General features: G+C 45.4%; 4 protein-coding genes across 4 annotated transcripts; 2 read left to right on the forward strand and 2 right to left on the reverse strand.

The window, feature by feature from the left end:
• Positions 1-212: 212 nt before the first annotated feature.
• On the reverse strand, positions 213-4,415 carry GLRG_09527 (RNA-directed RNA polymerase; the record flags this gene model as incomplete). Its single annotated transcript, XM_008100212.1, has 3 exons — positions 213-2,374; positions 2,445-3,224; positions 3,311-4,415. The coding sequence occupies 3 exons, from the start codon at positions 4,413-4,415 to the stop codon at positions 213-215; spliced, it is 4,047 nt and encodes a 1,348-aa protein (XP_008098403.1).
• A 1,123-nt stretch (positions 4,416-5,538) lies between these two features.
• Positions 5,539-6,958, reverse strand: GLRG_09528 (uncharacterized protein; the record flags this gene model as incomplete). The annotated part of the gene is made up of 2 exons (XM_008100213.1): positions 5,539-6,634; positions 6,699-6,958. The coding sequence occupies 2 exons, from the start codon at positions 6,956-6,958 to the stop codon at positions 5,539-5,541; spliced, it is 1,356 nt and encodes a 451-aa protein (XP_008098404.1).
• Positions 6,959-15,351: 8,393 nt separating this feature from the next.
• On the forward strand, positions 15,352-16,264 carry GLRG_09529 (uncharacterized protein; the record flags this gene model as incomplete). Its single annotated transcript, XM_008100214.1, has 2 exons — positions 15,352-15,490; positions 15,558-16,264. The coding sequence occupies 2 exons, from the start codon at positions 15,352-15,354 to the stop codon at positions 16,262-16,264; spliced, it is 846 nt and encodes a 281-aa protein (XP_008098405.1).
• An 877-nt stretch (positions 16,265-17,141) lies between these two features.
• Positions 17,142-19,476, forward strand: GLRG_09530 (heterokaryon incompatibility protein; the record flags this gene model as incomplete). Its single annotated transcript, XM_008100215.1, has 3 exons — positions 17,142-17,469; positions 17,523-18,242; positions 18,296-19,476. The coding sequence occupies 3 exons, from the start codon at positions 17,142-17,144 to the stop codon at positions 19,474-19,476; spliced, it is 2,229 nt and encodes a 742-aa protein (XP_008098406.1).
• Between the last annotated feature and the right edge of the window lie 5,606 nt (positions 19,477-25,082).

Genomic DNA, 25,082 nt, shown 5'->3' on the forward strand with positions numbered 1-25,082 from the left:
ATGAACCAAGAGACAGAGGGTATCCGCTAATCCGCTTCCAAATCAGACCCGATCTTTTTCCCATTCAACATCACCACCTCCTCGTCTAGGTATCTCTAAACCCCTCTTCGTTTCTGGAACTCAGAGCCATGATGATAGTCTACACGGACCAGCACCGGCCACGGCAGCCCGTGTGCTTCTTATGACCGCCGTCGTGAAGGATGTTGGCGACGTTACTCTTCGCCCTCCGAATCTTGCCAGTTTTTCTCGTCATCATCGTGAAGCCCCTGATAGTCAGACCCTTCGCCCCTCATCTTCGAGACTATCTGGGTGATGTACTTGTTATCTGGCTTCAAGGCAGCATAAAGACTTGGCGTCACGGCGACGGGAATACTGCCGTGGCCCGCTGTTTTCATCGACTTGATGTACATGAGCTGTATACCCGCCATACGCCATACAAATTTCGGCTTGTGTTGGTAGTATTTCTTGAAGGCCATGCTCGCACGTAGCAGAGCCCATTGCGACAATTCCTCGCACAGATAGTCTTGCAGCAAAAGAGCCTCGATCGTCAGATCGAGCACTCCATCTGGTCTCGGCTGAATGGCACGCCACGACTCATAAACTTCTGCGATACGACGCGGAAGGTCGTCTTTATCCGTGGTTGAGGCAACGGCTGTGGTCCATTTTTCCTTGACGTCCTTCAGATCATCCGTCAAGTTCTTCAGTACCCTTTTTAGGCCGGGGTGTTTTACTGCGAGCTTCTCAAAGACTTCATGTGGTTTGGCCAGATCCGGATCCCATAACTCCGCCGTCTCTTCTTCCCCTTTATCCTTCCTCATGGTAAAAGATCTCAGTTCACGTCGACCCGAGCTCGAGGTCATTGCCTTGTGGAACTTCTCCAGCTCAGCATCGATTGTCGGCTTGGCCACGGAGAACTTGAGGTAGTCGATAATGTGTGTGGGTTTCCCGCCACTCGACCAACTATCCAAAAAATATGCCGGATCCTCGAGGCGGCTGAACTTGCGGCCACCGAGCCGGTCGTCGCGAAACCTATACCAATCATCCTCGCTAAACTCGAAACCTTGCTTGGCTTGGTCCACGAGATTTCCGAGGAGAGCACTCAGCCAAAGCGCGTAATCGTTGTTGACGCTGTTGATGCGATAGCACAGCCTTTCCTTGAACTTGGTCGCCCTTCCCAAGTAGGTGGGACGCATGCTGAAGGCAATGCCGCGGCTGATCATATCCAAGACTGCATCCGAGTTGGCTCCACGTCCAAGGTCGGCAAATGCCGTTGTGTCCTTCTTGAGATAGCTTGATAGGTCTGGGATCGGCGGCACGTCTGCGTTTTTAAAGTTTGACACGATGGCCGGCTCCCAGCAAACCCAAGCCTTGTCTCCGTCGTAGTCGCCGCCCGAAAGTTTGTCGGCAAGAGGCACATTTCCCTTGGCGGAAAAGACGATGACATCTTTGATTGTATGCAGTTCTGGCTTGAAGACGGCCTTCACTCTTTGGATATCGCTCACAAAGTGTGCAGGTGAGCGAGCTACGAGAACGTCGCAGCCGTGGAGGATCGAGTCCGAAAAGGTGTCGGTCTGGAATTTGGAAGAAAAGCATAGATGGACTTCGCCCTCCTCGAGCACATTCCAGAAGTCAACGACCATGAAAAGATATGCCGAGTTGGATACCTTGATGCTCATTTTCTTCTTCAGGCTCTCGCACAGGCTGTACCTGAGATTCCAGGCCAGTTCTTGAAGATACCTCTGCCTCCGAGGGTCAAACCCGGCATCTATGAGACTGTTCATGATCTCCTCGTTCGATTCGGGAAGACCACCCATATAAGGCACATGGCCGTGTGCAAGTCGCTGCGTCCGCGTAGAGGATGTTTGGCTGATCCATTGCCGAAACTGCAGAGGGTATTTCATGGCATCCTTCTGTTCCTCGAGCTGGCGGTTGAGCTCGTCGACAAGGCTTTTGCCAATGACCTCACGCATCGCTTCTTTGTTGATGGCACGATCTTCAAGGACCGGGAGAAACTGGATGTTGAGACAGGCAGACCCGGGATCCTTGGCATGGGCACGTACTTCAAGGGTGCGGTGCTCTGGGTCACCAAAGTCACAGTTCCACTTCCGCTGAGATGGCCAAAGTTCCAACCAGAGGTCGCCTTTGTCGTCGGCGATATCGATGAGCCACATGCCCTTTGCAGGACCGATACGACCTTGTATGGCAGAGGGAATATCACTGAGACCAAGAACGTCTCGCGTCTTGCGTGCCAAGGAACGCGACATACGCCCAATACCGTCATTCATGACCTTTCCAATTGGGGAGCACATGTCCTGGTCTTGGATTCGTATCTGATCGCGACCAAGAACGATTATTGGTGTTGTTTTGCTCAGGCCTAGAGGTGGCATCAGCATTGTGAAACAAGTTTCGGTGTTTACCAGTTTCTTGGTTTACCGGTTTCTTACCAAGCTGTATACGGGAGAAGAGCTTCAGGTACGGCTGTTCTTGATTCCTGTCGAACTGTAGGAGCCAATCAAGCATGCGATAGATAGATAGCTTCATTCTCAATTCGGGCGTGTCGTCCTTGAGCGATGTCCCGCCAGGGGGGATATGGACGGTGTGAAAGTTGTTTCCATTCTCAGCAAAGAGACTGATCCGCTCTCGGAAAACGGGTCGAGGCTCCGGTCCAAGGTAAAGATTCTTCTGTGGCTTTTTATAGCCACCATCTCTCGAGAAGAACGCCCGCCAATGTCTACCCGCAAAGTAATGGGGCTTTGCAGACAGCCAGCGGGTAACCTCCTGTGAGGCCTGAGGGTTGTTGAGGGGTGCGATCCAGGAATTGGAAGCTGGAACCAGGAGTTCTAGAAAGCGGTCTGAGCCAAAACGACGATGAAGGCGGCAACCTTGATCGAGCGAGATTGGCATCATGGATAATGTGAATACCTGGCCTTTCTTTTCTTTCGGAGCTTGAACAAGGGTCGCCGAGAATAGCACATGCTGTCCGCGGACGGTTTTGAAGCCGGACATTGCTGCCTTCCAGGCATCCGCGCAAGCTTGTTCTGGGAATGTCTTGCCAGCGAAAAGGGGGTGGGCGAAGAGAGACTTCCGGAGCTGTTTTTGGTCGGTCCATGATTCGTCATATGTCATGTGGACGTCCCCCAAGTCGACGTTGCAATGAACTGCGATACGGGTGACTTCCCAGGCAACCGCGAAAGGGGCACGATTCAGCCAGCAGGGGAACCTGGCTGTTATCCAGTCAGCTTTGGAATCATTGAGCACCGCCCTTGGCAATAGAGGTTGAACCCAGAGCATTGACGTGACAAAGACTTACGCCAGGAAGCTTCAAGTCTAGACAAGAGATCCACTGGTTCAGATCTCTTGGGAGGGGCAGACAGAGCCTCACGGAGAGTGGGATGGCCAAAACCTGAGATGTTCGAGCGGACTGCCGCGTTACGCGACTTGACCAACGGAGCAGGTTCAGCTTCGGTAGGTTTCGTAGCAACATTCGATGAGGCTCCCGGATCGTGCTCGGAGAATGAGACGTTAAGCGCATCAAGATGGCCGGAACTTGCCGGGAATAGATCTTGCGAGTCCGACGAGGACGGTCCGACCGGGGTGGGTGTTGTCTCTTGAGTACCCGGAAAGCTATCGTTCGCCGCGGAGAAAATAGAGGTCCGGCTGGTATTTGCAGATGTCGAGAAGGAAGTGTTTGCGTAGACGCTATCACGTGAAAAAGACGCATTGCTGGGCCTGGAAGACCATTGAACGCGCTTGCTGAACCTTGCTGCCGAGGAGAAGTCGGGATTGGGCGATCGAGAGCGGCTGGGAACATTGTCGAGGGTGTTGATCACTCCTTCGGCCTCTTTCTCGCCTCCTGACAGACTGGACTTGGCCTTCTTTGGCGAAATTGCCTTGTTGTCCGCTTCGGATCTTCTCTTAGACTTGGGAACTTCAACGGCTGGAAAGGCCGCCGGACTCGTGTGGGAGCGAGTGGAAGTGGTGGATTCCAGCTGTTTGGGCCGAGCCTTTCTCAGGATACTGATTAGTATCTCTTGGAGCCCGAGAACTTGTCCTGGAGACTCGGCTTTGGGGGATGCTCCGGGATCCGAGAGAGACTCGTAGTCGTCAGATGGGCGGATCCATTGTTGGCTAGCGGCACGAGCTTCCATGTGAAAGTTTTGCAAGATCCTGTCTATGAGAGAGGTCTGAAAGCAATGATAACGGATTTGGCGGACTATTTCCTCGCTGCGGGCGAATGCAGCATCCTGCTGGGCGCGTGCCCGGGTTGATGAGGGAGTAAGTGTAACATCCGGCAATTCGACAGAGAGATTATAGTCGCGGTTGAGCTTGTCAATGATGTGGTGCACCGGGTCGCTCTGGGTGGATTTCTTTGGCGTTTTGGGGGCTGACTGGGCAGTCCTTGTTTGCGTTGCCATGGCTGGGCCGAGTAGCTAAGGGCTCCGGATTCGATGAGAGTCAAAAGGCACATGCATTAGGTCGAGGGAGCACTCGCAACTCGAGGCGGAGCCAGTATGCGATACAGCGAGCTCTTTTGCCAAGCCTGGCCGTGTTGAATGCCAATTATCGAGGCACCAAGTCAAAAGTTGAGGCAAAGGTCATGCCATATTGATGTTGGACGTCGGAAACAGAGAGGTCGAATAAGCTGCTTCGTGGGTTGGCGCAACAGGAGGGGCAAAGATGAACATGCAGCCGTTTCAGGACGAGGGAGAATAAATAGAGAGACGGAGCATTGTCTTCTCATTCGAGTTGTTTGCGCATTAGCCCTTGTAGGGGAAAGGAGAGGCGAGGCGAGGCTGTGGCTGCGGCCGTTGGGAGGAGGAGATTGTCATCTATCGCAACGCAGCGCAAAATCGCGGAGGGGTAGATACAGAGTGACTTGCCGTACCTACCCTTCACCCACCTAAGGTAAAGGGGGGTAGCCGTCACATAGCTGAAGGGAAGGAACAGCCTGCCAGGGAGCAAGCGGGTCCTTGGCAAGCTCATTCATTGGCCAGAGAGCAAAGATGCCAGGGCAGCCGCAGATAGCCCGCATCGTTAAGCGAGAGGGGACGGTGGGTCCATTGGCCAATCATGGGCCTAGATGTGGAACCACCCGCGACAGGTACGGGACAAGGCGCGCCTCCCTCAATAGTGCGGAGTACTCCGAAGTGCGTGCAGCAACGGTCAGGAATGCTCAGTGAATTACATAATACAGGTATGGATGACATAATACAAGTATCGATGACATAAGATAAATGGATGAACAAGGAGAAGTAAGTTGGGCATGCAGTGTCTCTAATAAGAGGAGCGAGCTACTATCACTATTCCCGAAGCTAAGCTGAAAGGCAGAAGGCGGCGTTTTGTTCTCATCTGGTGGCATATAGCCCAAGTAGCAAATCCCCTTACGGACACAGACATATACGGGTGTGTGTTGACCGACGCCTTACAACTCGGCATGTCCTGACAGAGAGAGAGAGAGCCGAGGGTATAGGTATCTTGTAAGCACATCAGCATTATATTTCCTTCCCGGTGCGAGGCATCGCAGTCCGTGACGGCCCTTCAAAGACGGCTCTCTATCTGCACCTCCGCCACCTGTGCTGCCGCCGCCACCTTTCTGGACCCCTCGTTCGCGTCGGCCTCGTCTGCCAGGACCTGCCTGAAGACCGCCTCGACGTCGTGCTCGTGGATCCAGACCGGCTCGACGCGGTTCTTCATCCTCGCCCGCAGGCCCTCGTCCGTCTCGTCCACGCCCAGCCTCGCCACCTTGCTCCTGTTGGTCGAGTGCACCGTCTCCAGCACCCGGTCCGTGTGCGCCTTCCTCGTCTTCTGGTACAGCCTAAGCGCCCTCGCAATCTCCCCCGCCGCCGGCACCTCCGTCGCCGACGCCGGGTAGACGTGCCGGACCGCCGAGGCAAACGCCCACGCGTCGTCGATGGCCAGGCTGCCGCCCGCCGCGAACGCTCCGCCGTGCGCATGCGCCGCGTCGCCCGCGAATGTTACCCGCCCTCCGCCCATCACCCAGCTCTCCAGCCCGTGCGCTGACGCGTTCGGGTACACCTTCACAGAGTCCGCCGGCGTCGCGTCGATGATGTCGCGCACCAGCCGGTGCCAGCCCTTGTAGTGCTCCTTGATCAGCCCGACGTCGCCGTCCGTGTTCCACACCGTCTCCTTGTACGGCGCGTCCGCCGCGTCCGGGTCGCTCTGGTGCGAGGCGACGATGCAGAAGAGGCCCTTGCCCAGCTTCGACATGAACCACGTCCGATCCGTCCCCCACCAGTGCTCCGCTTCCTCCGGCAGGTCGGGGATGTGCGCCACGTGCGAGACGGGGTACACCGCCCGGAACGCCGTCCAGCCCGTCCACTTGGACCGGGACGACGGCACGTAGAAGCTCCGTACCCCCGAGTGGATGCCGTCCGCGCCGAGGAGCAAGTCCGCCGTGATGCCGGTGCCGTCCGTGAAGCCGATCTTCAGCCTTCCCGTCGTTTCGTCGTTGCTGATGGTCTCAAAGGCCTTGCCGAGGTGGATCTGGCTGGCGTCGACGTGCTCGAGGAGGGCCTGCTGCAGATGCGGCCGATAGAAGCGCGCCGTCTTGTGGCGCGCGTCCACGTCGCCACGATGCTCGTCAACCGAGACCATCTCGCCTGTGACGGCATGCCTGTTTCACGACATCAGCGACCGGAACTGCCATGCCCCGCCGCGGCCCCGGGAAACACCCTTACCGATAGATCATGGGATACCCCGACTTGTTGCGGAACGCGATGGAATCGTCGAGCGCATTGTGAATTCCCAGTTTCTCCAACGTCCGGAGACCGTTCGGTCCGAGCGCAATCGACGCGCCGACTTCTCGTAGCTCCTTTGCCTTGTCGTAAATCCGGACATTGATGCCCGGGTGGTCCTTCAGCGCGATCGCCGCCGTGAGGCCTGCAATGCCGGCGCCGATGATGGCGACTTGGAGCTGTTGCTGCGGGCTCTTCCCCATTATTCCGGCTTGCTGAATGTCAATCTCGAGGCTTGTCGTCTTTGCAGAGCATTAATACAGGGCCTGGCGTCTGCAGAACACGTCTGCATGGACGGCGCACCCCCCCACGCATTTATGAAAAGGCCTGCCCTCCGGCGTTGGCCACTTGCGGTTCCCTCCTCCCGACTTGAAGATAGATAACGCTGCGCTGACGTGTGAGGATCGGAGCCGAACCCGGCGTGACGCCATATCGCCCTGAGATGGTGATACCGCGCTCGATACCCCCGCATCACGCCTGGGAACGGGGTTCCGATAAAGGGCTTGCAGGAACAGGCTTTCCCCCGCAGCCAATCTGGCCCTCTGTTCCCGTCTCACGCCATCCAAGCCCACAATCAAGTGGCACGTTTTCTTCCTTTCTCCGTCACTTTGTCGGGCGACTTCCGACTGTAAGGCGGGGGGGCTAAGCCCGGCGTCCACTGTATTATGCCGGAAGTCGGAAACTCGTAAATTCGTTGGTCGCGTAGTCCATTACCGCACATTACCAATCACATTCTGAACGGGCGCGCTCGAGTTTGCTGTCATTTCCTAACTCACCAGCTGCCGCATGAAACTCATCACTGCGAGATTATGCCGGTTCCGTAGACCGTGTTTCTGGCTGTATCGGCCAGTCCCGGTGGACAAAAACTTTGGTTCCTAAAAGGTTTGCCGGCCCAGACCCCGAACAACAAGCCATATTTGCTTTCAGTCAACTTTGACATATATCCGAAGGGCTCGACTTGGGCATCCAGTGTTCCCCCCCCCCTCTGCTAGTCTAAGTAATTGCACGTGTTCACTTCGACCAGCAAGCTGACGCATGTCGTGTCACGTAACCAAAAACGACGCTGTTAGTTACGGGGCAGTAACTAACGCTTACATATCTCGTGACATGTTGCCTCCACCACGTCAAACATTCTTCACTCATCTAAACTTTTCTCATTAAATACTGTTGGTCAAATCACGTAAGAGGGATATCCTATAGATCACGTAATAAATTGTAATATAGAATGTAGTTACTTATTATATTAGTTAGTTATAAAGTAAATCTAGACTTTTAGGTAGTATACTAGTAGTAAGGTAGATACTACTATAAGAGGTAGTATGTTATATAAATATTACGTAACTACCTCCCCTAAAGTATACCTACTGTATACTAACACTAGTAACTTTTTTTTATAGTAAAAGTTACTAGTACCCTAGCTATCTAAATTACCTTTAAAAGGCCTAAAAACGTAATAAAAATTAAAACTTTAAAAGTATTATACTTTTTATAGTTATATACTATATATTCCTATATCCTCTATTTTTCTTATAGATAGTATAGGCTTATACTAACTTATTTAGGAGTGTTTTTTTTTAGCTATAGCTATTAAAAGCGTATTTTTATATTAGTTAGATTTAACTACTACTATTATAGTCTAGTTAGTTATATAACTTATAATTTATTTTTTACTATATACTTATTATAATTTATTACGCCTATATAACCTAACCCTTTATATATATTTTAGCTTTATTATTTATAACTAAGCCCTTAAGTACTTACTTTAGAGATACCTTTATAAATTTATTAGCTAGATTATTAGATCTAGTAATTTATTAGACTTTATAAAGCTTATATTACTTATAAGACTATCTTAGTAATATAATATTAATTATAAGACGCTTCTTTTTTATAGTTCTTAGCTTAACTAAATATTTATAAAGTAAATATAAGTCTATATATATAATAGTTAGGATTAATAAGATATTAAGCTTCTTTATAATTATTATAATAGTTATAAAGAGGGTATAAGCTATATTAATACTTATAACTATCTTATATACTTTAGATATAAAAACGCTTTAAGTAACTTATTTAGACTTTATAAATAAGAAATAAAAGACGTTACTATAAAAAGAAAACTTAGCTTAGTTATTATTAATTTTTTTATTTATAAGAAGGATAATAAATTCTAACTATAAAGTTATATTATAATTATTAGTAAATAATCTATTTATAAATATAAATAGCTTAGCTAATATAAGATCTAAGGGAATAAATTATAGACTATAGTTAAGTAAGCTTATCTACTATTATAGTTAATAGTTAAGGTCTTTAATTACCTTATTATTTAGCTCCTTATATTAGGCTGTAATAAAAAGATTATAGTATGCTTTAGGCTAGTAAATAGAGGTAATATATACTCCTTATGCCTATTACTAAATAAAATCTTAGTAGGCTATAAGTAACTTTATATTAATTAATTATAGCTTTACTTCTTACTTTTTTTAGTAAAGTATAATAAAAGTGTTTATAGTAAATATAACTATAATAATCCTACTATTAAAAGTAAGTAGTTAGTTAATAGTAAGAAATAACTTATCTTTTATAGTAAATTTTACTTTAGTTAGTTCTTTATTTTCTTAGTTAGAAAATAAAAAGTCTATTAGGCTAATAGTATTATCTATTTATATACTAATAAGTATAAAGTGTAAATTTTTACTAAATAATAAAAGAAGGTAGGGGTTATATATAGTAAAGACTATCTAGAGATTCTCCTTATAGTAATAGTTATAAGTAGCTTACTAGTATATACTTACCTTAGTAATCCTATATAGAGGCTTAATAACCTTTATAATAGTATTATTAGGGTACTTATAATAGATTTAGGCTAGAAGTTTAGTATAAATAATATAGTTAAGGTAGGAAGTAAATTAAATATAGGCCTATATAATATTATATAGCTAAATAATTTTACTATTAATAAGAAGGAAAAAGGCTAGTATAAAGATAAGCTACTAGCTAGCTTACTAGATAGTAAGTAACTAGGTAAGAATAGCCTTTTTACTATTATTAGTATAGCCTTAAATAACTAGTTATAATTTCTTATAAGGCTTCTTATTAGTGCCTTTTACTTTATTTATAATTTATAATTTAAAAATTTACTTATAAGGTTAAAGTTAGTTAATTATAGTAAATTTAAAGACGCCTTATATAATAAGGCTGTTAATCTTAGTAGTTACTAATTACTTAAATAGCTTACTAGGCGCTATAATAACGCCTTTTTTATATAGTTGGATTATAAGGGTTTAATAGGCTTCTTTTTTTACTAAAAGAAAGGTAGTATAAAGTATATTAGTCTCTTATAGTAAAGTATATCTTATAGGGATTTTTCTAGCTTATTAAGGTTATATAATAGTAAGATTATTAGTATGTAGCTACTACCTTAAACTAGTTATAATAATAATAGTATTTTTAGTAGGCTTATTACTATAACTACTATTATTATTTAAAATAAATAGGGAATATTACTTAGCTAAGCCTTTTTCTTTATTATTTACTATATAGTATAACTTAACTAATATAAATTAGAAAACGTAAAGGCTATTAATATTAATAGTAAAGTCTTTACCTTAAGTAGTAAGTAACTTATATAGCCTAGACTAACCTCTTTTTTTATATTAGATATAGACGTTACTACCTAAAGGTAGATCCTTTATTATAGAGGTATCTAGGCTATTATAGGTAGTAAGAGCCTTATTAATTTACTATATTATATTATATTTATAAAGATCTTTAGTTACCTTATAAATAGCTATTATATATTAGATTATCTTAAGTAAAGGGGTAAAGTTAGTAGTTATATAGGGGTAAGCGTTAAATACTAATAAAGTAAGTATAAGGTTATTTAGGCTAGTAGTATTATTAACTACTTTAGTAGCGCTTTAAAGTGCTACTTTATAGTTAATAAATAAGTATTCCTTTTAGGTTATCTTATATACCTATTAGAGTATAGTATAGTATCTCTTAACCTTCCTAACGCTATAATACACTTTAATAAAGATAATCTTAACTTTAACGCCTATTATATAGGCTTTATATAAAAATTTAGTTAAAATAAAGTTCTACTTTATATTAGTAATAATTTAATCTAGAGGTCCTTAGTAGATATTAATCTAGTAGTAACGTAATACCTCTTATATAGTTTTTACTAAAATATTATAAAGGAAGTAGGCTATATTAAAGGTAGTAGTAGTATTAACTATATAAAGTATAAGGTTACTATTAAAGTATATTATATTAATAATAATTTTATAATTAAAAAAGTAGTTATTATATAAAGTAAATTAAAAATAAGAAAGTGTCTTACTATAGATTTAGTAGTAATAGTAGTACTTTATTAAGTGTTTAATTACCTTTATTTTAACCTTATAGCTAGCCTTATAAAAAATCTTATATAGCTAGTAAATTAATAAATAGCTAAACTATTAATAAAGGCAGTATAGCTTAACGTTAGTTAGGTAATAACTTATAAGGCTTTACTTAGGTAGGCTAAGTAGTATCTATAGGTAGCCTTATTTTTATATAACTAGCACTATAAGTTTACCTTATTAAAGAGTATTTATAAGGTTATTAAATTAAATTAATAGCTAATCTATATTAGCTAAGTAAAGTAAGAAAGGTGTATTAGTAGGTATTATATAAAAGGTAATATACCTAAAGGAAGTCTTTACTATAATAGTGCCTTATAAAGTAATAATATTACTATTACTAAATCTAATCTTTACTTTACCTATAGCTATAGTGTTAATAGTTATAAATAGTTAAATTTACTATAGTATAATAGCTTATAAGTAGCTTATAGTTAAATAACTTACTATACCTATATTTAGTAAAATACCCTAAAAGGTAGCTAATAAGTAATAATTTAGTATAAAGGTACTAAGTAACTTAGTAGAGGTGCTATTAGGGTTAATTTTTATTAATTAGTAATAAATAGCCTAGTTAGTAAGGTTAGTAGTAAGTGCCTTACTATCTACCTTAGTGTTTCTAAAGAACGTAGTTAAGGTGTAAAATACACTATTATCTTATTTTTTATTATTACTAATAATAAAGTAGCCCCCTTAGAGATACTACTAAAGATCCTTATTATTTTTATTTTCTTCTTCTTATAGATAGGTGCTTTTATAGCTAGTAAGGAAGGTGTTATATATAGTTAGTAAGGTATCTTTAATATAATAGTTACTTTTAAATTACTAATACACTTTATATTTTTTATTAGTAGTATACTTTATTAACTAGTAGCTAGGCTTATAGTAAATATAGCACTTTTTAGTATTATAGCTACTATTATTATTATTACTATTATAAAAATTACTACTACTATAGTTATTACTAAACTATTAATAATAGCCTTAGCCTTAGTAAGTATAGTCTACTTAATATTAATTATTAAGTAATAAGGGTAAGGATTTAGTAAGGTACTAGCTATAGTAAGAGCGCCTTATAGTAGTACTAATAAATAACTATAACTAGCTATATACTCCTTCTAATATTATAGCTAGAGCGTATAAGTAAAGGTTATACTTAGGAACCCTAGAGTAGGTATTTAGTAACTAACTTCTTAACACCTTATTATTTTAGTATAATAAGGGGAAAGCCTATTAGATAAGGGCTAGCTTTAAGATAAGCTCCTTAAGGGCTTAGATCTTAGTTATTATAGGATTATTATATATAACTTAAGGAAGTGTTATTTCTTACTATTTAGATAAGTAAGTCTATATTTATTCTTATATCTTAAAGTAGTTATAAATTTAGTTAACTATTTTATTAAAATTATAAATACTATTACTATAAATATAATTAATATAAAACTAAGATACCTTACTTTTTAGTATAATTAAGAAGATAGGGCTAAGCTAGTACTACTTAATCCTAACCTTACTATAATTATCCTAAAAGATACTTAACTTTAGATTAAGAACGTTATATAGCTTACTACTATATTTTATTTTATTAGTTAGTAGCTTTATAAGGTTAGTTAGCTAATATAAGTAAGGTTATAAGGAAAAAATAGAGATAAAGTTAGGCTTATATAGTAGCTAACGTTATTATAATTTATTATAGCCTTATAACTAAAATCTCTATATAGTGCTTTAAGGTAGTAGGTTAGTAGTAGGCTTATAGTTACTTAATAGGTTAAATAGTATATCCTACTAAGGATTTATTCTATTTATTATAATAAGCTAACTACCTAATTACTTACTATACTAGCTATAATAAGATTAATAAGTAAGGTAATAAGTAAGGTAAGAAGTAAGGTAAGGTATTCTTAGGTTACGTAATAAGGTATTAATAAATAAAGTGCCTATATTACCTTTAAGTACTAGGTTTAAGTTAGTAAGTGCTTAGTAGATTTTATCTTATTATAAAAGTAAAGTTAGGCCTTTTTACTCCTACTTTAGCTAGTAATAATCTACTACTAATAAATAAGTTAAGGTAAATAAAGTTAGTTATCTCTATAAAGTAATATTAGCTACTATTTATAATAATATTAAAAAAGCAGTAGATAAGGCCTATTTAATTATTAACTTTTCCTTAGGTAAAATATACTAGCTAGTAATATTATTAATAAATTTAAGGTTCTTTATCTATAAGTTAAAGATAGGCTGTTTATAGTAAGTAAAAGTAATATCTTCTCTAGTCTATATATAGAAATTAGTATTAAGAAGGTCTACTAATTTAAGTGTAATCTTTCTTTTTACTAGATTAATAAAGACTTTATTATTAATAAGGTAATTATAGAATATTAATAGTGCCTTAGTACTTATAGCGTTAAAGGTAGTAGTAGTCTAATCTATAAAATCTAACTAGAAGGCAGTAAGGAGGCAGTAGCTATAAAGGTTAGCGTCTAACTATATAGTAATTATATATATTATATATAATCTAACTTTTTAAAGGTCTAACTTATTAAGATTAAAGTTAATATAGTTACCTTATGTTATTAGATTAATATAGTAGATAAAGGCAGGTAGAAGAAGGAGAGGTTATAGGAAGTAGGATAGTAATAGTAAAAGATATAAAGGGGAATAAATATTTATTATTTATTAACTTAACAGCCTTACTATTACTAGTAGTAGTTCTTTACTTTTTTTCTTTTTACTTATTATTAATATAGATTTAGTTAAAATAAAGTAAGAAAGTAAAGAAAGTTATAATAATAATAATAATAGTTAAGTTATAAAGGATTTATACTAATAGGCTACTAATCCTCTCTGCTCTATATAAAAAACCTTACTAATTTATTATAGTAGTAATTTAGTAATTAATTACACACTAATTAGTATTAGTTAAATTACATAAGAGGGATATCCTATAGATTACGTAACAAATTGTAATACAGAATATAGTTACTTATTATATTAGTTAGTTACAAAGTGAATCCAGACTTTTAGGTGGTATACTAGTAGTGAGGTAGATACTGCTGTAGGAGGCGGTGTGTCACGTAAATATCACGTGACCACCTCCCCTAAAGCATACCTACCGTATATCAACAAATACCTATGCTGTCCCTCGGAGCCTTATCATTCCACACGTCTTCGAGACGGTAATCCGTGCTATCAGGCAGCAAGGCGCCCATTGCGAGGCGCCTCTGGGACTCGTAAGGCAGACTCAGTTGATGGCCGGCTGTAGGCGCTTTGCAATCTTTTCGAATCATATTCCACCATCGGCTTTTGGCATGCACTCTAAGACTACACACCCTGGCCGAATGCCGGCACTAAAGAAAAACGTTGCCTTTCACTGGAGAGAAAGTCTTATCTGTCGCAGCTACTCCCACTAGCTGCATGCAAAATAGCCACCAAATCATTGTAGAACCAATCAGTCATCAAGGGCGCACCAGTTCGCCTTGTGAAGGAAAAACGAAATAGATATATAATATGATTGAGCGCCAAGATGACATTCCAGTCTTGCGTAACTGGCCGCTGCATTGGGCAGTTCAAAATTGGTATCGTCAATATCAAATCCGCTGCCTATTTTGCGAGGCTGGGACGAGTCTAGCTCAAGCTTTAGCACGACCACCAACGGTATCGATAGCAATGCCAATCAGCTAGATTTCCCCCTTCTTTACGCGGACATAGATCACCAGGTAGCCTTGGAAACTATAACAGAAGGTCTTCGAGTCAAGGCCTTGGAGGCCATCCGACAATATTATCAATGGAACCTTGATTTCAGCCCAATCTACGCCCTCAAACTTGTCAACAACTGGAGCGATGTCTGGTCATCCCCGGGTCTCGATTCTCCCATCCTCCTCTTAGCTGCTTACCGGCCCGAACTTGTCGTAGGGTCTTACGCCCTCCTAAGAAATCTAATGCAACTGGCCGGTGTTGATGAAGGCTTTCCTCGATACGACTCACATTCTTGGGGTTACACCCCACATTACGCGACAGTGCTGCTTGAGAGGATGGCAATCCTCAGATACCCGAGGAATCACAGCTGGAAAAGTGTATTTCGTTCTTGGAATCAGGATATGGATCTTGCGCAGCTTCAGTGCAAGGTAACAGAGTTCCAAGCTCGTCTTGAAAAGGCGGAAGGAAGATGGGAATCTTTAAAAAGTATGCTCGGCGCACTCGAAAGTGAAGTCCATCTTCAGTACATGGACAGGCTATCACGCAGCCTGCAATCGACATTCGATTTCTTCCACGCAGAGATTCGGGAGTGCCGAGACACATTGTCACGGTTAGAAATGGAAGAAGGTAAGCATTAAATGCCTCTGACGAGACACCAATGCCTATGCGTAAGTTGTGCTGATGTGATCCGTAGCAAAGAAGCTGGTCATACCCGAGATGGGCATTCCAAGAACCCGTTCCATGTCATCAGCTGTTGAGCCTGTGCCGTTCAGTTCGGCTGGCCGGTCCCGAGTGAACCAAACACGCCCTCTCCGCCCCCGAAAGCTCCGCAAGAGCCCCCCGAGCCCCCCATTCCAATATGGAAGAAGCCGAGCGAGACGAATGGCCGCTGATAAAGAACCCAGACTTTGGCGTATTCTCGGTCTTTCGCTGGTCACGTGGCTTGTGGTATTATCTCTTCCTTTCACAGTGCTTGCGACGTTCTTATGCGAGGCCGCAGAAGGGGTCCCCATGTACGACAGCAACTTTCACTCGACATTGAGCCAGCAGCTCTTGGGGTTTGGCGGTCTCTATGCCATCGTAAAACCTCAGCTGGAGCAGTGGCTCGCTGTCTTGAAGCGATCCGACTACGGGAGAGACCCTCCCAAAGGCATAAAGACGAAGTGGCCCATAACGTTTAACTGTTTGGTCGGTACAGCCTTCCTCACTCTTTTGGCGAGCTCCCCCATCTACCCCTACCACCCGCAGTCTAGTATTCCACTCGGAGCCGTCGCGGCGATATGTGCTAACCTTGCAACCTTGCTCATCATCGAAGACACTGGAACTCAGATAGTGGTACAAGGCGAGATGATCGAAGGACTAGAACACCAGCTAGATGACTATCGTAGACGGGATATGTAACTGGAGTATATTCTGGTCTCTCCTTTGGTCCACCAACGCCGGTCTCTGTGTCAATATTCATGTCCATCGGGTGCTTTCCCTCATAGCAATTCAGTAGTCAAAATTACCGTCAAAGTTTCAGGTTGCTGTGAATTTGCACACACTTTAGGCGCAATGTGTTTCCCGACCACATTAGCGAGTACCCCTATGTTCCCCAAGCTGAAGTGCCAAGGTTATCGCATTCGGATCGCACGTGGCAATTAAATTTCAGACAAGAAGGAAACAACGAGTATTTGGCACATTAACGAATAAGCCGGAATATCAAGCGGCTATATTACGCGAAAAGAAAAAGCAAGAGAATTCAGCTGACATAACTGATATTTGGACCATGGTATGATAATGCACCTGACTGCCAGCCTCAATCCAAATATGGCATTTCTTAATGATACTTCGAAAGTATCGAACTAACTACCTGCATGAAAACCGCCTACGTTACGAACATAAACATGAGAATGAGGACCACGCCCAGGAAGTCAGTGGTTTGAGATTCTCTCAGGGTGGGATCACTACTACCAATCAAACAACATAACAAACCGTACTTAACTAGGCTGGATGGAGGCTTTGAAGGCACAGCCCTGCTGCAAATGTAAGGAGAGTTGACTGTCCCCTCGCAGAGTAAGCATCGTGACGGGGTGGATTCCTAACTTGACCGGTCATTGGCCGTAGCCACCGGCGCTTCCGTTGGACCTGGTATTATACCTAGGGTAGCGATGCATGATGTTTGCCGCGCGGCTATCCACAAGCTCATTTGAACGTTTAAATCCCCCAGAATTGTCATGGTTCAAGGTCTTGAACTTCACCAAGAACGATCCTCTTTGATAGCATGGATAGTAGCACCATGAATATCTGCGACTTTTGCCGACAAAATGTTTTGGAATCAAGGAAGGTCTGGGACTATCATCATGTCAGCGCTGTCGCGTTCAAGGATGCGGCAGATTCAGGCTGCGTCATCTGCAAAAGACTGTCTGCGTCTGTTGAGAATATTCAACCGTGGTTTGTTGACAGTTCCGCTGCTCTCTATCGATGGAACATGCGCGAAACCCTCCAAGCTACGGATTTCAAGAGCCATGTTGCAATCACCTTCCGCCCGCTTCCCGGTCGACAGCACGGTGAGAAGTATAGCGAAGACCTCCCGGAACACCAATTTTACCTGATCCCAGAAGATGGTAGTGAAATTCCCAACACGGCTCTTGTAATAAGGTACTGACATATATCTTAGACCTTGGCTCTATTCCTAATGAGACAACATTGGGTTCAGGGACAAACTCCGAGGCATCGTTCACGCAGATGAAGAAGTGGCTCAATAATTGCAGAGAGAACCACCCTAGATGCAAGCCCCGCCACTTCAGCCGTGACTTTATGCCAACCCGTGTCTTAGACGTCGGTGTCCAAGGTGACCCCTGGCCGCCAAAGCACATCCGCGTCGTCCATACCCGGGAAGATAACATAAAGGAACAATACATGACGCTGAGCCACTGCTGGGGCGATAAGAAGTTCGTGCGGCTCACAGACAGCAATTTCAACGACTTCACTACCCGCGGCATCCCGTGGAAGAACTTCTCTCATGGGAACGATATCTGCAGCAACAAGAACTTCGTGGAAGCGATTGAAGTCACGCGAAAGCTGGGAGTACGATACATCTGGATCGACTCCGTCTGTATCATCCAAGATCAACCAAGCCACGAGGATTGGGAGGCCGAGGCAAAACTCATGCACAAAGTGTACCGCAACTCCTTCTGTAACCTCGCAGCCGCGGTTTCGGAGGACTCATCAAGCGGGCTTTTTCGGGCACGGAATTCCGACGTCCTCCCTGTCAAATATGGCCCTGATGTTTCCTCTCACATGTTTAGTCGCCGCAAATGGCGAATCCTTCCCTCCGACCTCTGGGATAATGATCTGCTCGGCAGCCACCTGTACACCCGCGGCTGGGTTTTCCAAGGTTGTCACGTCCTGAACTATCGCTCCCGTCAGCCTGCTAACAGCCAATACTAGAGCGAATGCTCTCCCCGCGCCTCCTGCAGTTCGGGCAAGGCCAAATTTTCTGGGATTGCGCCACCATATCCGCCTGCGAAACACTTCCCGCCGGCCTCCCGCCTTGCATCGACATAAAAGCCGCCGTGGACCGACATTGGCGCCAGCGACTGCAAGACGCTGCCATAACGGTGCCGTCGCTGGTCAAGACGACCGAGGGCTCCGTCACGAAGTTCTGGGAGAGCGCTGTCAGCGCCTATACCAACTGCAAGCTCACCCACCATCGCGACAAAGGCGATGCCATGTGGGGCATCGCGAAGCTCGTGCGCGACATGGAGGGCGAGGAATACGCCCACGGGCTGTGGTCGACATGCCTAGAGGAGCAGCTTGCGTGGCATGTAGTTGGGCGCCCCGCGGCCGAATACCCCAAGATGGATTGGCCGTCATTCCCGGCCTGGTCGTGGACCTGCTTGGATGTGCCGATTCAGATCGCTCCAAGGGCCGCGGGCGTACGCCGGTTTTACGCGGCGACAGATCACAACGGTGGGCCAGTCGCCTTTCGATTTGAGAAGGTGCTTCGGGGGAGTATGGTAAGACAGGGCGTCTCCTCGTGGAGAGACGTGCCTGAGTACATGACGAAGAGGCTTAGTGATGTTGATAGAAACCATGAAAAGGCTTGGAAGAAGCCGGCAAAAATCCCCGGTACTATCTTAGCGGGCAGTGGACGGAACCCGGACGTACCCTCGAGGCTGCTTTCTGACGAGATAGAGGTCCGTGGACATATTTGCAAAGGCACCATTCGAGCCGTACCTGAGGAAAAGCGCTGGGTGATTGATATTGAAGGGGTTCGGGAGGAAGCGGTCATCGAAGCTTACCCGGATATTAAACCCTTGAAGGACGAGGCGCCGTGCGAGTTCCTTGTCCTCGCAGTCTCTAGGGTTCTTACACACAACTGTGGACAAGAGTATATCGACCCCGACGATGATGAGAGATATGAAATTAGGGCTATAAGATATTCTGGAGTAGGGATCATAGTGCAACGGACAGAGTGCGACATTCTGAGGAGGGTTGGTGCTGTAAAGTTTCGACAGGTGGACTGGGACGACTGGTTTCAATTCCGGCTGGCTTGTGGAGAAGGTGAGGAGGCACTGAATGACGGGGAACTTAACGTTGAGAACGGACAGAAAATCTGGCTTGCTTGAGCGGGTAACGTTAACCAAAAGCTACACTTCATGTTAAAAACATGCGTTCTATTGTGCAAAATGTCTCAGTTCCGGACCATTGGTGGCTCAAGTGGGTTTCACTACATGTGTCGGAAAGGGCCAGGCTAGAGAGAGCTTTCAACGTGACATCCAGCTTAAGCTCTTATGCTTGGACAAAGTTGACGCTGATAGTATTAACATTTGTATTTTCTCGGCCTTAAGCCAATACGTCGATCAACTCTCATATATATATATATATATATGTATTTGTATGACCATTCTTCATCGTCGACGCAGCCGACATCTGAAACCTAGGGATGAAATAACTACTCAATGTATTCATTAACATAGTGAGTCCGGGGCTTGATTATGGAGAGACTGGGAATATGGAAGTGCTGTCACCAGGCGGTCTTAGAAAGGCAAGTGATATGTGGATTGTCAGTTATTTATATGAGAACTTTTGCCTACAAATGATTTCAGGGGTACTATAGACAGTATATAGTTATAGCTGGCTATTGTTTTCAGCAAAGCATGCCACTCGGACTCGAGTTCCTACCATCTCCTTGTGTCCAAATGGCACGCACATCCCGCCATCGGTAAGTTTGCTACATTCATTACCAAGCTCAGTTGGTATCTCGTGCAGCCAAACAGAAGAACGTGTGATTTCTCTCGTCACACAGATGAATAACGGGCGCACATTAGTATTCGGAGGCCGAAGCGAGTGTTCTGAGTTGATAGACTCCGCTTAAAGACGTGAAACTATCTGTTTCCAGGAGTTGCCGTACTTCTGAAAATTGAAAAGGCCAAGAGCAATCAAGTGCATCTACCAGGGACGTTTACATCGTCGTCACGGTCGGCATGATTCCTCTAGCTAAGTCGAGTTCCATCGAAAAGAAAATGCTGAATAGCCGGCGTACTGAAGAAGGTACCATAGCCCCAGGGAAACCTCCGAATCTAAATATAAAAGAATGACGACAAATGAGCGGGAGATAATTAAGCATCGGGCACGGGGTCAAAGAACTTCCGCAAAATACGACCCCGTCGATTTCGGGCAGCAATCAACGCTTCATATATCATATATCATATATCAGTTCGTGACCGGAACCAAACAGCCGCTCAGGAGAGGTCCCGCAAACCCGGGAAGCACGAGCCGATTAGACACGGGAAGAACGGGCCATCTCCGGTCCTCGATTGACGTCTCCAGCGGCCCCGGGAAACGAGTCATGAACCCTTCTTGTGATCTCGATCCCCTTATCCACAGGTTGACAGCAAGGGAATAGCTTGGTGCCCTGGTTGCGCTGGTGATACCAAGATTTCCGTGGAACTTCGCAGGGCCAGAATGTAGCTGAATGCTGGTGATACGCTCTTGTCACTAATCATGTTAAACAACCATCACGGTGAGACGGTTATCAGTGCACCATCGCTGGCGACTCGACGTCGCAGTTTTTTGTTGGCCAAAACGGAGCAACTAGATATAAAACTACTAAGCCTTTGCTTTACATGGAGCTACACATGGAAGCTACCGAAGTTCAGGTCACATCAAGGAGAGCCCAAGAGATCCATGTTGCTATGTTGTCGTCCTGTATTTCGCAGTTGAGCCGGTTGGGGGCTGTAAACATCAGAACAAGACGTAGTAGAGGGGGCAGAGGCGAAAAGTAGGGTTAGGCTGCTAAAGCACTCTCTGCTCACTATCGCAGGGGCGCTCCAGCCATGGGCTCCTAGAAAGTAAGTGGATATATATACGTGATCAGCGGCCAGAAAGCAACTAGCTGAACCTTATTTTGAACATGAATCCTTCCATGTCGTAGGATCTTATTGTGATATGCCAATAATGCGAGTCGAGTCTCGCGGGCTTGCCAACTTTATCTTAGAAACGGTCCGCCAGACTAGGGGCTTGGATGGTAAAGCCAAAGCCAAGTGCAACCGCGTTTGGCGTGAGTCACATGCACAGATGATACTGATACTTGGAGCCTGGTTAGTCTCTTTCTCTAAATTCCCTGCATAGGCTGTTTTGAAGGAAGCGCCCTAAAATCCGGGGTCGAAGGAGGTGTGTCTGGCTTGCCGTTGGGGATAATAGGGTCCCTGCGTTTCTTTCACACATGGTGTTTGGTCCATCGGTACGGATATATTTACTAGACTCTCTTGGGAACAGCTCTAAGATGCACGTGAGTCGATATTGGCCACCCATCCTTATCCGCCCGTAGGATAGAGGTTACGAAGAATGAGCAAGGCGGGCAACGTCAGAGAGACATCCCAGCAGTGTGAGGTGCTCAATGGGTATGAGATTCCAAAAGCTTGTTCTGGAAAGAAGTGCCTCTCATCTCCTATTTGTGTGATATGGGCCAGCAGTAAGACTCAAGGTGTCCGTTCCCGGATTTCCGAGCCCGTTTCATGGTTGGATTCCGTTGACGAGTTGGCAATCGAAAGACGAAGCACGCCAAGCCGCGGATGTCGTCCGCTCGTGATGACAGGATATGGCCTGGCTCATTGGAATATTAGCTTGGCATTATCGCAAGTGAGGCCATCTGCTCGCCGAGAGAGCGAGTGATATAACGACGGGCATGCGAAACGCGGCATGGCAGGGTGTGCAAACTTAGTCGCAGGGTTGCTTCGAGTGGCAAAGTGGTACGGTGACGGTGGCTCAACAGGAAACGTATGTGGGATCACGAGTTTGCGACAAGCACACAAGAACTGCCGCCATTCATGCATTGGGTAAAGATGCCAAGCCAACACGGAGAGGTTGGTCAATGATATGAGGCTGCCATACCTCTCTTTCCCCGGCATGGCTACCGCGCGCGTACTGGCCAAGGCTGGAACAGCTAAGGACCTTGCCGCGACTCCGGTAATGTAACCCTGAAGCTTTCCGGGGAATGCCCGTAATTTCTCTTAGCCCAAATGCGACTAGTGGCGTGTGCACATTTGCGTACACTTGTGTATCCTAATGGGTTGGTGGAGAGAGCGTCTATGTTCCGTTCTTGATGGCCCCAGGGCCTGAACGTGTGCCCATGCGAGTATGGTTGTGAGCAGCTTGTTCCGACTGTTGCCAGTGTCGGTAATTTCAGTCAATCTCGCGGCGATCAGGGAGGGACTGGTTTGGGGGCCAGGTAGCATATACAAGCGTTACACCAATCATCTGGCAGGTCAGGGATGACTATTTTTGGGGTGATACCCCCGGCCCCCATGGTCAATACGCATGCGCAGAATGCAATGCAGATCGAGATATCCGTATACTGTAGACCGGTGAAGGCCAGGAGGTCCCGGGGAGGGAGGGGGGAGGGGAGGGGTCTGTCATATCTACTCCGTACCTCTTCTCTGGTATGTTCGTTCTGAAAAACGAATTGCTCCTGAGATGGTCAAGACACGACTCAGTCTCCCGCATAGCGAGCACGACTTTACCTAAAAAAGCGTGTGAATACCACACTGGCTGCATGTTAATACTGGTATTATTCATGTTGTCTCTCTGCTAAATTCTCCGTCAGATTCACCAACATCCCAAAGCCATCCCAAAAAGCTCTAGGCCATTGAGGAAAGTTTATGTCTATTAGCCCTGCTCTGAGTAGGTTTTCTTTTGCGCCCTTGATTGAACCATAAGTGAGTCAGCACCACCCCCGTCACCTATTGTGCTACGTATGCATATTTATCGGACACTTGATAGGTGAACGAACTGACTGGCCCTCCCTTTGTCGGATGTATTGAACCAGAACAAGCTTAACGGCTAGGGGAAGAAATTCGGGACTGGTTAATCAATGTGACTGGTGGAGGAGGGTGGCTGGTTGATTATCTCGAGCGATTTCATACGACAGATAGATCAGTTTCCGGTTGTCGGCATATGGCTTTACACTGCTCCGCGTCTCCGAACGAGGTAATGCCAGTGCGACAATTGCAGCCGCGCCTGCAGGAATGTTTGTTTCCCCTGATCTCCGCAGAATAGACACTCGACTCAAGCCGATCCCGAGCAACACCTCGCCCAAGAGACTTTGGACTGCCTGCTGCGCTGATCGCACGTCTAGGATTATAGCTGCAGCACAACAGCCTGGGTGAGCTCTCCTACTGAGAAACAGACCGACAAGTCAGTCTGGCTGCGTCTCCTCCCGCCACGCTTGTCCAGAGCTTTGCTCCCACCCACTCCTCCACCCCTCAACTGCGCCCTGGTCTATCACATTACTGTCACTTCCAAACCGGATGAGGCTTCCGGGGAATTAGCCCGGCGGACGGTATTAAGGGATCACAACCCCCCCGTGAGTGTGCTATATATGCCACTTGTTTTTTGCTTACTGGCCTGGCTGGGCGGGGTTGGTGCTGGCTTGACCGAGCGCCATCCTCAGCTTGCTACATCGCACGTCCATTCTGCCATTGCACATGGTACCTAGTCCAAGTCCGAAGGTGGGCAATTCGGGAAGACACACGAATCGCGTTCGAGTATCAGAGGCACCTCATAAGCGGCAAGAGAGTGCAGACACAAGGTAAGCACAGGCGGTTCGTGCCCTCCATGCATGCGGATCGAGACGACACGGCATCAAGTCGTCTCGCTCACCGCGACACCCGGGATCCGACTCTTCTTCGACAAGAGTTGTACGCGACTACATTTCACTTGTGTGTGATATGCTATTCAAAGACCAATTTCGCACCCTGTCAAGGATCGTCTGTTGTTGCGAAATCAGCACCACGCAGGCAAAGATGGTCAAGGGCGAAGCTGGAAGGGAAATTTCGCAGACAAACATTTGGCTCGATGCCCAACACTAGCCAGTCTATCCGATCCCCCTCCTCTACTAGGTATAGCTATAGCTCAGGAGTTCAAGACAGCCTTCTCCTCCTAACCCCCCCCCCCCTTTGCTTGACATGACGTCCGTGCGAAGGTATATGAAAACTTTCAAACAGGCCTCCTTTACCCTGCTCCCGCTAATGCGTGTGCCCACATATCGGTATTGACTGCACCGCCGTCTGCGACGTTTCAGGGGAAAAGCAGTGTTGCAAGCCAGGAATACCGCTGGGCTGGAGCACGGGGAAGGGCGGTACCAGCGTAGTTGGTGTGTGTATCGGTGTATCCGTACATAGGTAGTAGTTGTACGCACGCGCAACCTTCAGGACTCATAGTAAACTAGGTAGCTCGACACTTGTCAGGGTGATCCGTCTCTGCGCGTCCAATGAGTCTTGAGTCCTTTCCCGTTTCCCACACCCTCCCTCCTAGTCAGCCTCTTTTATCCTGCTCTACCTTTGGAACGCACAGGCTGGCGTCACAGCCGCCGATTAGTGAACATCCATCTGCACACGCTAGCTTGGTCACTAGGTAGTTTGCGGCTTTCGACATGGTAGCCCCCCCGCTGCAGAAGTTTGCAAGACAGCTGTGGGAGGAGTTGAAGTTGGTGGATGAAGGGGGTGGTGGGCTCGTGCTGCCATCCATACAATACACATGTGAGGAAATAGTCTGCTTATGACTGTGGTGGCATTGCTTAACAAATAAAATAGCATGTAACCAACCATATAGGCGGCGACTCGATGGTACATGATGTCGCAGTCATCGGGGGGACCTTTACCGATTCGGTTATCACCTCTTCTTGGGCTACATGGATCATACCGCTGCCTCGGCCTGGCTGCCTCTTGCTCGA

The sequence above is a fragment of the Colletotrichum graminicola genome (assembly GCF_000149035.1).
Source record: "Colletotrichum graminicola M1.001 genomic scaffold supercont1.49, whole genome shotgun sequence".
Taxonomy (NCBI): Eukaryota; Fungi; Ascomycota; class Sordariomycetes; order Glomerellales; family Glomerellaceae; genus Colletotrichum; species Colletotrichum graminicola.